Source organism: Microcebus murinus, chromosome 2 (assembly GCF_040939455.1).
Source record: "Microcebus murinus isolate Inina chromosome 2, M.murinus_Inina_mat1.0, whole genome shotgun sequence".
Taxonomy (NCBI): Eukaryota; Metazoa; Chordata; class Mammalia; order Primates; family Cheirogaleidae; genus Microcebus; species Microcebus murinus.
This window is the reverse complement of record NC_134105.1, coordinates 110,814,188-110,825,430: the sequence shown is the minus strand read 5'-3', so window position 1 is coordinate 110,825,430 and position 11,243 is coordinate 110,814,188. Positions and strand designations below refer to the sequence as shown.

The following is an 11,243-nucleotide window of genomic DNA, read 5'->3' as shown; positions in this document are numbered from 1 at the left end:
TATGAAGCATTTATTTACCCTTATAATTAATTAAGATGCATGTGTTTCACTGGAAGCATCAGCTCTGAGGCCTATATATAAAGCATATGATAGAAACAGGCATGCATATGGAAGGTGTATTCTGTCCATGGACCATGTGCTGGTAAGCTTACCATATCAAATGGTGATGAAATAACAGGAAAATACATTCAAAAACACACTCAAAAATGTATTACATAAAATAATTTACTTCTCATTCAGAATGACTTTCCAGACCTATTTGTGAGACAGCAGTCTGTGAGTACAGGTATAATCTGAGAGTGATGACAAATGTAAGAGGGCAAGACCAATAAAGTTTCACATTTGAAGTCAACTAGAGACAAAATTGTGGAACTTTGTGCAACAGAAAGAGACACTGTTGAGGAACTCCAGGGATATTAAGAGCAAGACTGCCAGAGAGACAAGAAAGGTACAATTAGAAAACCTACATCTTTAATATAATGAGACTTACATGCATACTCCGGTGTCTTCATTTTGCAGCCCAGTACATTGGCTTAAAAGCCACAAGGTTTTTGTGGCTCATATGTGTAATTTAAACTGGAGCAACAAATGTAGTGTGTGTGTGTCTGTACTTTCAAAGGCAAATTTTAGAAGAATGAGAAGAAAATTACTTCCTGGGCATTCATTAATAATTCAGGTGATATCCTGCACCTCCATTTATAAAACAATATAATAATAAAAACATTGTACAAAACATCATAAATAACATAAATGTGAAATTTTCAAGTATTTCATGTGCCTTGAAAAGTTCCAAACAATAGTCAGTAGTTCTAACACTAGGTATCCTTTTTTTTTTTTTTTTTTTTTGAGCTTTCTTTTCCCTCTCATTTAGTCTCAGAGCCTAGAAAAAAAATGCCTTCAGTTTCAGTTAGTCCTGATGTTTGGGATGAAATTAACAAGATTCTTCTATTTTGAAAGAGAAAACTCACAGGGGCTTTTCAAGTTTGTGAAAACTTATTTCTTCCTTATAAAATATAATCTTTCCCCTGCTGCTGGTTTATATAGCCTAGAGCCATTTGGGGGGGGGGAATAAAAACAAACCAACCATCATGAACTAAGGAGCCTCATCTGATGGCTAAGCTTCTCAGGAAAAAAAAAAAAAGTGAGAAGAGCACCTTGATCAGGAGAAGAAAAAAGGATAGGGAATAAGAATAGTAACCTTTAAATTCTGTTCTCTTGCTCAGCTAATAACTTACGGTAGGTATAGCTGGCAAGGCCTTCACTGCATTTTTTCATTCGGCTCAAGCATCCCATCTCCCGACTCTATACCAACCCAGCTGCTAACAAGCATGACCTGAGCACCCAGGCAAAGACGGGAAGGCCAGCAGCTTAGGAACTCAAAAGTGCCATTAGTGATAACCAGCCCAAAAAAGCTCTGTGTCTTTATGATATTTGCTCCTTAGAATAGTGCTCAAGATGGAGGATGTCAGTGGTTAAATTAAGCATGAAGTGCCTTGGATGCCTCTCCAGCAAGACCCATGGAGTTTTATAGACTCAGCTTTCTATAAAAGGTTAGCATTTCTTTCTTAGCCTGCATGGCAGTTAGTGCAGTTTGCCCTGTACAAATGCAGTATGAAAGACCAGAGATCAGAACATACATGTACATAAACACATGCACTCTAGTTATGAGCACCTAGGGTCTTTCCCATGTACTCCTGCATCTTTACACTCACACACACGTATGCACAAACATCGATATGTATATACACACAGAGAATGTATGTGTGTATGTGTATATATACACATAAAATATGTACATACACACACAAATGGACGTATAATAGGTCAACCTCCTCTAAACGTCTAGAGTCTGGAGAAAGTGCTGGCTCACAGAATACATGTGCATGTGGATGTCACATGAAATGTACTAATCGACCAACCTGAGGTCAAACTGTTGGGAGGAGAGAATTGCCAACAATCTTTGAAAATCCAGACCCACAAGGCCATTATTTAGAAACTTGCTCACATGGCACCCTAAAAGAAACTTGGGAAAGTTGGACTAAGAATGGGGGTCCGACCCTGATGAACACTCAAACACCAAAACTAAATCTAGTTTACACATGGCAGTGACTCACACATGGCAGGCAGCACGAATATTAGGCTACAATGTGGATAAAGCACTGGAGCTTAATACAGATCAATATTTGGCCTCAGGTTTCCCAGAGCATAGAGTCTTGGCATTTTAGCCTCCTGCCTCCAAGGGAGAATTATGCACACTGGGGGACCAGGGAAGCACAGTCTGCAGAACTCTTGGCTCCTTTCTGCTTCTCTGACCCACAGCTGGAAGGGTTGGCCAGGTCAAGATAGAATCGTGACTTGAGGAAGCGGCGGTATGAATCCTTCTCCATTAGGTTGAAAATCTTCCTCTGAGCTTCATCGAAGCAGGTTATTGTGGGCTCCAGCATGTTCCTGCATGTCTCCTCCCTGGTACAGGAGTCCAAGTTCACCTGAGGGGCAAAGGCCAAGGCTGCATTAGACTATCACCCTGTTGAGGATGGGAGGCTGCACCCTTTGGATAACAACAACTGACCATGCACCCTCAAATACCCCAGAAGTGACAAAAAAGGGACTAGAAAAGGACATTTGGCTTTACCCTGCTACCTGTGAAAGAGTTTAAAAGGTTCATTCTGCTTTAGGGTGGGTAGAGCAATATCTTTGTTCTTTCTCACCAATTTGGGCGATTAATTAGAAAAATTCATTGAGGGAGGTTATGGAAATCATGTGAATGAAAGAGCTGTTCTTTAAAAAATTGATTTATTTAGGGTTGTCAAGATTATAATAGTCTGCTTCATTGTTCTAGGAACCTTCATCAAGATCCAGAGAGTTCTCTGGATGCCATAAAAACCTACTACCTCTTTGGAGAGGTTGGTTAATGGGTAGAAAGAATAGTTAGAAGGTTAGAAGAAACAGATTCGAGTGTTTGATAGCAAAGCAGGGTGACTATAGTTATCAATAGTTTATTGTATATTTCAAAATATTAGAAGATTTGGAATGTTCCCAACACAAAGAAATGATAAATGTTCGAAGTGATGAATATCCCAATTACCCTGATTTGGTCATTATACATTATGCACATGTATCAAAACATCACATGTACACCATAAATATGTGCACCTATTATGTATTAATAAAAAAACCCTACCTCTTTGGTTGCCTGCACTGAGATGAATTCATTGTATATCTTTTTGGCCTTGGGACTTAGTTTAGATGGTGATTTGATTTTCTTGTACTCTTCACAGCTGATCCAGAAATCAATGTTCTCCTCACTGTATTCAGACTTCAGGAAAGCTTTGAAAGCTGCCAGTCCACCTGTGATATAGGAGAAAGAACCACAGCTGTCATCACACTGGCTGGCCTCTTGGATATTGTATTTCAGATAAAGGTGACATACTTGGGGGGACATAGTCATAGGTTCAAACAATCACCTCCTTTTTGGGGGGTTCACTTGGGGTTAGGTAACCCTAATCTATGTTCGGTATCTAGTGGATCCAAGTGATATCTAATGATTATTGCTTAGAGGTTGAAGCCTCTTTCAAGAAAGTAGTTTGTTTCTAAAATGCCTATACAGCTGTCAATTGCCAAGGTGGGTTTGGGAAAGAGAAACTGAGCTTGATTTTGCAAGAAGATCTCAATATTTAGAATTTTTCTCTCTGCCCTTTTTCCTTGTTAGTAGAGAGATGGTTTTGCACATGGTTCCTGTATGAACTCTCCGTTATATATCAAAAAGCTCCAGGGCACGGTAAAATTATAAACCAACTGGATACAAGACCAAAAGGTTTTCCTGAGTCTGGAAGTCAGAAGGAACCCAGGCCTTTTTGCAGTTTCTATTAGACCAGCATAATATGAGACAACTTGTCCTATCTAGAGTGCCTTTGCCCTCATCCTGGGGGGCAGGGTAGGAGCTGTCAGACTTACATTCATGGGTAATCAGGTTTTCCAGTGATTCGGCCCATTTCTTGACTTCCTCTTGGCTCACTCTAGAAAAATTACAGAGAAAAAGAATAATTTGAATGCCACGATACAAAACTGGTCCAAGAAATTAAAGATCCTGAATATAATGCAGAGATTTTATTTTCCATCTTTATGATAAGATCTATTGTTGATTAGGGCAGTTTTTCACTAAATGCATGGAAATTTCTAATATAATTGTGACCCCATGAAAATGGAGGTCATTTTAACCCAAATTTGGCTTAACTTGGGGTATTACTTCCTTCTCTTCTCAGAGGATATCTCTATCATCAGGTAATTAATACTCAGCGGATCTTTTGCCAAGGTCTTTTCTCTTACCTCTGGCAAATAACCACTTTGTCCTTCTTGCTGTGGGAAGAATTATGTTCGCAGGAATCAGACTTCTGGAGCAGGAAGCCTAACCGATGTTTCATATCTTTTGCACTGCACAGAAAAGGAAAAAAAGAGAATTAATAATTATTATCAGCTTTCTTTAACAGACACCCCAGTGATAGACCTGGAAGAAAGAGCCCAGTATTAGCCTCTGGGGCAGAGGCACTTTATTTAAGGGACAGAAATTGGAGCTGGCAGGATCTCTGAGGAAAAACAGGACTCCTGTTTTGGTTCTGCCTATGACTTGCTACAAAACCTGGAGGCCAGAGTTGCAATACTAGTTCCTCTACCTGTAACTGGAACTCCGACCCTCCATTTTACCTCAGAAGCCTCTTTTGTACACCCATAGTTTTGACCAATGGAACACCTTTGGTATCTTCGCTAGAACCACACTGAAACCTTGACAGTTCTTTGTGTCATTTTCAGGAGCTGGAAAGCAAGCTGCAACTGCAAAATGCGGCACAGCCTTGCGGCGCGCCACCTTCTGGCCGGGGGCTGCAAGTTTCCATCTGTCTCCCTGCCGGTGGAAGTCCCTCAGGGAAGTCCCTCAGGTCTATTCAGTTCCAGCCACGTATACGGTGGGCCAAGCAATTCACGTTTGGGGGCACACGCGGAGTAACGCTGAGGTGTGCAGCCCCAGCAGCGGGAAGTGGAAAGTGGCGTGGGGAACGCAAATGCTCTATCCTCAAGGAGCCTGAGCTCCTTGAGGCTTGTTTCCAGTCGATTTCCTGCTGTTTGCTGCTTTCCTTTCTTTATATACACTAATAAAGGGCATTTGAGGCTTAAAAACAACAAAGGAGAAACAAACTAGAGTCATCACTGAAGCTAGTGGGTTTTTTAATTAGAGCAGAGCGCTCAGCTTATTGCCACCATTGAACAGGTAGCCCGGGTACAGCAGGCCTCCTGACTCACTGGAGAGCAGGACCCTTGCATCAGCTTTTAGCTCAACTCTCTCACTCTTTATGAATTACTCTTGTGCTTGTGCATCTTTTATAATAAAAGCAAAGAAATGCTTTAAAAAGAGGAATGCCATTTAAAAATAAACAAATAAATAGATGTTCCTTCTTGGGAGGTAAAAATAAAGTCACAAAGTATAAAGACATTTTAGGGTGGCTACTTATTATATGCTAGTGGCTTATCTATGTGGTTTTCCCAGATGGTTTGAATTCCATTATGCTCCTGAACTGCCCCTTAAATAGTATCTTCTCTCCCTTCCAAGACTGCTTCCCTGACTCGTGACTGGTCAGGGGATATAAAGTCCTCCTCGATGATAGCAAGATACAATCATGAAGGTCAGGGTGATCCTAAGGTGTTGATATATGCGTACTTCAAGTCCAGAGAGAAATTATTTCATATTTTCACATGTCAACTCTGATCCAATAATTATTGACCAATGCAGGGTCATTTTGTGATGATTTGGAATTATGCTTAGCAAATACACCTATAATACATAGCATAACATAATACAACCATAAAAATAGAAACAAAAATGACATCATAAGTCACCAGAGGCAGGAAATTTGGATTTGGCCCTCACTCAGTCACCACCTATGTGACCTTGAGCAGTTGATAGCCACTCTGAAGTCTCAGGCACTGATGATAAAGGTGTTAGACTAGATGATTTACAATTTACCAGTGAGGAAAGGAAAGAGCATCTCACTCTGCTAGTGTAGAGTTTACCTCCTTACGTTAGCTGCTGAACTCTTTGAGGGCAAAAAAACTCTAATACTGTCTTCTACCTATCTGTCTTCCAAAATATTTACCAGAACATAACTTTCTCCTGACGTTCTTGTATTTTGTGTGATTAACTTTATACATAAGTTAACTGGTGCTTGGGGTAATTTGCTTCACTTAATTGAGGAAATTAATGGTGCCACGAGAGGCGCTTAGTTCACAGGTACTCTCTGTGAGACCCTCCTGCTTCATTTTCTTTTCTTTTCTTTTTTTTTTAAGCTCATTTGCACCGAAGGACTAACCTACTTCATTTTAAAGCAGCCATCAATACTTTCATACTCCTGAATGACAGAATTTTTTAAAGGTAAACTTTTTTAGTAGCACTCAAGACTATGCTTTCTGAAATTATTTCCAAATTAAAATTTAAGGTAATTTCTACTTGCAGGGAGACAAGAAGGGTGGTGGCACAGCTTTAGAGTGACTTTTTACCTTGAACTGCAAGATCAAGTAATATGATATACAAGAGTTTTATATTTTATTTTCAACTGGCAAATGTGCAAGCATTCTCTGAAAGCATTTATTTATACCTTTTATGAAAAAGCCAAAAACAGATAAGTAGCATATAGCTTTAAGGTTTTTTTTTTTTTAAAATCAAGAGAATATATTGACAAAACAATGTTTTTAGGACGTAATCTTACATAAAATCCTTAACTGATTTGTTATAATCAATACTTCTCAACCATCGCTCATATAAGATACTTTAAAAACTAGAGTTGGGGCAGAGAGATAAGGGAGACCCTGCTTTGAAAGTCATATTTTGTTGCAACATTTGCTTGTAAGAATATAGAGAGTGGAAGATAGTTATGCAGCACCATGCAGAAAGCATTTTCTTTCTGTGCCTTTCTGATGATGTAGCCCAAACTCATTCTGGGGTATCTGCCCCCAAACCAGATCTAGTTTACTATCGGAAAGCCAACAGATGGGATTCTATGTACTCAAGCAATGCTCAAATAATAGCAGTAATCACAGAGAGAGATATCACAGATCACTATATTTAGCCCAAAACCTCCTATCACTTTTTGATTATAGTTTGGTTAGAGGACCTTGCTTAAAAGGTCAGAACAGTTCTCAAAACCGAGGTCATATGAAGCAGCACGTTAAGTACTGAAATTTGGGGAGTACACGTCTTGAATCACAATGTCTAGCTGGTTTTGGAAGAAAGCCAGGAATTCGTTGCTCTCCTGACTGCATCGTTTCTAATTCCAAAGAACTAGCTTAGTTCCTAGTCCGGCATGCAAACAGCTGGGAAAGTCTACCGCAAAAGTTTACCATGATTAGTGGCCGAAAACGATCTTACCTCCTTAAGCAAGAAGCCGGCAGTCCTGCAAGTCCTTTGCACATCTTGTCTGAACAGTGGTATGGGATTCGCAAGTAGGAAAGAAATGCGGCAGCAGGAGGAGCTGTGGCTTCTGTTTTGAGCGCACTGTCGCCTGTTCTGCAGTAAAGATGCTGTCTTCTGAGCGTCTCCCTCCCGAGCCTGCAGGGGTCTCTTTTATAGCCCCAGCCATGCCGTCCAGCCAATCAGGTGGCAGCTCTGCAGTGCCGGGCTCCTCCGTCTCTCTCTCTCTCTCTCTCTCCCCCTCCAGACCCTGGCCGAGATGTGGGAGAGAGCACTGACGCATCAACAATGCAAAGGCACCACGCGGAGAAAATCCTCTTGCAAAGTAGACATACAGCAGGGGGGAAAAAAAAATTACTCAATGTCTCTACCAATGTCTGGGGTTTTGAACTCCTAGGGAAGGGGAAAAAAAAAAAAAGAGTTTACATGCTGCAAAATATAGGGTTTATTCCTTTGTCTGCAAAAACAGTTATCAAGAAAAGTTGCCTGCTGGAAGGAAAGGTTCCAGCTGAAGTTCTAGGGGCTTATGTTGGGGCTAACTGCCAACCGCTTCCTCTTTTGATTAGAAATATCATTTCATACATGGTCCACGATCCTATCCTCACTATTTCCAGAAGGGAGTTGGTAGATTTGTTGTCTCCAGGCAGTGATTTGCAGAAGTTGCCTACTCGGTTGTCATGCAGACAGGGTGTGGGGAGAAATAGCTGGATGGCAGACAGTTATATGCCAGCAGCAGCATGGAAAAGCTAGCCTAGGGAAAATAGACGTGCAATACTGTTCTAGAAACCTTACTAAGAACAGAATCCAGGCTAGCACTGACAGTCTCTCCTGTACCTGCCTGCCTCCTATAAAAAGCCTAAAAGAGCAGCTTCAAAACTGAGGAGGGAGTAGATGAACAAATATAGACACCAATTCTTATTAGCTAATGGGTTTATGTCTTATGTGGTTCTAAGTCTCAAATTTCTATTTCAAAAAAAAAGGGGGGGGAGAGAAAGAGAGAGAGCAAGCAGGTAGAAAAATATGTAATCTGCTTTAAATATCACCAGGCTTCAGACTAAATATAAAAATATGCAGCCCTAAAGGTGCTTCTGAACACGTGGACAATTAGTATCTTTTGCATACAACATTATGACTGAATTCTTAAAGAATCGTGTGGAGGTTTCGCATCTTATAGCTCAAATACTCACACCAGAGTTATAGGGGAATCTTCTTCAGGTAGGAAGGCTATTAGTGGAAGGAAGAAATTAATTGCTTTGTCTGACCAGCTTTTATTTTGAAAGCAAATAGGTTCCTGATCACAGGGTACAGTGAGCTGTATTTTATGTATAAGAAACAGAGGCATCAAATGGTGGAGAAGCTGAAAAACAGATGGATTCCAGTGAGATGCAAAGGTACCGAGAATATAGAAATGGTAAAGAACAATGCCTATATATGTCCCGGCCCCATATGTGCCACCCACCCCCATCCCCTTGTATGACTAGCAGAGCAAGGAGACGCAAATATAAAAGTGTGGAGGAATCATCATCTACAGAAGACGCATTTAAATTACAGGAAAAAGTCTCTAGCCTTCTCTCATGAAGACAGATAGATTATTTATTAGATTAGCTACTAGGCACTTTTTCCTTGAATTATAACACAGAACAAATGAGAGCTGGCAGCCGTCCTTGGTGGTGATGTGGAATGGTCTACAGTACAGTGTGAAATGAGAGAGGCTGTCAGACCAAGGGAGGTAGACCAGGGAAATGAACCAGTTAGAACAGGCATTAAAGAGGAGAGGAAAGTTAAAATGGAGAGAGCATTATTCAAAAAGGGACCAGGGTCTTCTTTACCTACCCGGGCACATAAAAGAGTGATCACTCAAGTCATCTGATTTTTAGGAACACACGAGAAGACCCAGAAAGATTTACTGATGCCTGAAATCCACAATAAGAACTCTCTGTCTTGGACCTAGAACAAGTGAAGGCTGATTAGTCATGAGTTAAATATAAATCACTGCAATAGATGAGCTGAATGGGACTTTAAAGACAATCTCGTATAACACCCTCATTTTACCAAAGAGGAAATAGAGACCCAGAGAGCAAAAGGGACTTGCCAAAGTCACAGCTTCTTACTAATAGAGCTGGGTCCAGGCCCAGGTTTCCTGATTCTAGGTTATGTGGATTTTCCACTGTGCTATCCTTTCGCTCAAAAGTCCTATCAAATGAGATAAACTGTGTAAATAGAGATATTTCTACACGGTAAAGTGTTAGGCAAATAATTTTTATTGTTAGATTATACACACTAGATAACATAACCCAATATTAATTTTATATATTTTTATTCAAGAAGCACTGACTCTGCCCAATTTTCTTTTGCTCCATGGAAGAAACAGCTGCTGCAGACCTCACTGCACTGGTTCTCTACCAAAACCAGGTCTTTTAAGCTTTGTGATTAGCCCATTACTCTGTGCAGGCATTTCTTATTCACTCACATCTTTGACTATCATTTCTTGCTTTCTTAGGACTCTTGATACTTTAAAGAATGTTTGAAAAAGCTTTCCATGAGTTAACTAATTTTTCACCATGGCACTTGCTGATTGTGTTAGAGGAGGCGAGGACGGGTACATCATAATATCTTGACAGCTTCCACCTTCTTTCTCTGATCTGCACAAAGCATTAAATTTTATCATCCTATTATTTGTCATTCCTGGATGGTTCTGGCAATCTGGAAAAGCTTTGCTCTCAATAGATCTGTTGGGGTTTTTTGTATTTATTTATTCACTTGTTTAAGACATATCTTTGGAGCACCCACTCTGTGCCAGGTACTGTTTGAAGTGCTGCATTTAGCACGGTGAACAAGCAGAAAAGGTCTCCATCCTAGTAGAGGATACTGGTAGAAGGAGCCAGAAAACAAACAAATAAGATAATTCTGTATTTGGACCTACACCATGAAGAAAATAGACAGCATATGTACTAAAGTGTTACAGGATGGGGAAGGGCTTGTTTAGCCAAGGTGGTTGGGAAAGGCCTCTTTGAAGAGTTGGTGTCCAGAATGAGACTTAATGGGTGAGAAGGAGGAAGCAATGCAAGAAGCCTAGGAAATAGTATTCCAAATAGAAGTAAGAGCAAGTGCAAATATTCCTTACCTAAATTGGGAAAGAACAAAAGGGGGCCGGCATGGCTAGTGAGTCAAGAACAAGGAGGGAGTGGCATAAAATGAGATATTAATAGAAAGGTAGAAGCTAGATCCTGCAAGGATTTGTAGGCTATGGTCAAGAGGCTGGACTTTATCAAAGCACAATGGAAAACCGTGGAAGGGACTGCTGAAGCAGACAATGGGCATGATCAGATCATTCTGACTTGTGGGAGAATGGAGCAAAGTGAGTGGGCAGAGTATGGAGATAGAGAGACCACTCAACAGACTTAGCAGGTTGACTCCTGGTTCATCAGTTTCTACTTTGCAGAATGGAGAATTACTTCACAAATATTCATTACACGCTATGCACCAGATATTCTTCTGGGCTCTGGTGACCTAAATAGAAAGCAGAAATGGTTTTTGCTTTTCAGGAGCTGACACTGTAATGGGGAGGACTCTTAACCAACTGGAAAACATGAGGTTGAGTGCCATTATTATAAACTTGTATGTATAATAAGTCCTCACTTAACATCATCAGCAGGTTTTCAGAAACTGTGACTTTAAGCGAAATGATGTCCAACAACAGGCCCTTGAATAATGTCATTTCCATTTAATGTCATTTCATTATAATGTTGATGAAAAAAATCGCTTTTCTTATGCATCATTTCACTTAACA

The 11,243-nt window shown here is 40.4% G+C and overlaps 1 protein-coding gene across 2 annotated transcripts; it reads right to left on the bottom strand.

The window, feature by feature from the left end:
* Nucleotides 1-207: 207 nt before the first annotated feature.
* RGS4 (regulator of G protein signaling 4) lies at nt 208-7,616 on the bottom strand. 2 transcript variants are annotated; one of them, XM_012768657.2, is made up of 5 exons: nt 7,412-7,615; nt 4,327-4,431; nt 3,955-4,016; nt 3,182-3,348; nt 208-2,486 (listed from the first exon to the last, which is right to left on the bottom strand). In XM_012768657.2, exons 1-5 carry the CDS (start codon nt 7,453-7,455, stop codon nt 2,247-2,249), a joined length of 618 nt encoding a protein of 205 aa, XP_012624111.2. In that variant the 5' UTR covers nt 7,456-7,615; the 3' UTR covers nt 208-2,246. The 2 variants fall into 2 exon arrangements, with proteins under 2 accessions (XP_012624111.2, XP_012624112.1); XM_012768658.3 differs by lacking the exon at nt 3,182-3,348 and having other exon boundaries at nt 2,263-2,486; nt 7,412-7,616.
* Between the last annotated feature and the right edge of the window lie 3,627 nt (nt 7,617-11,243).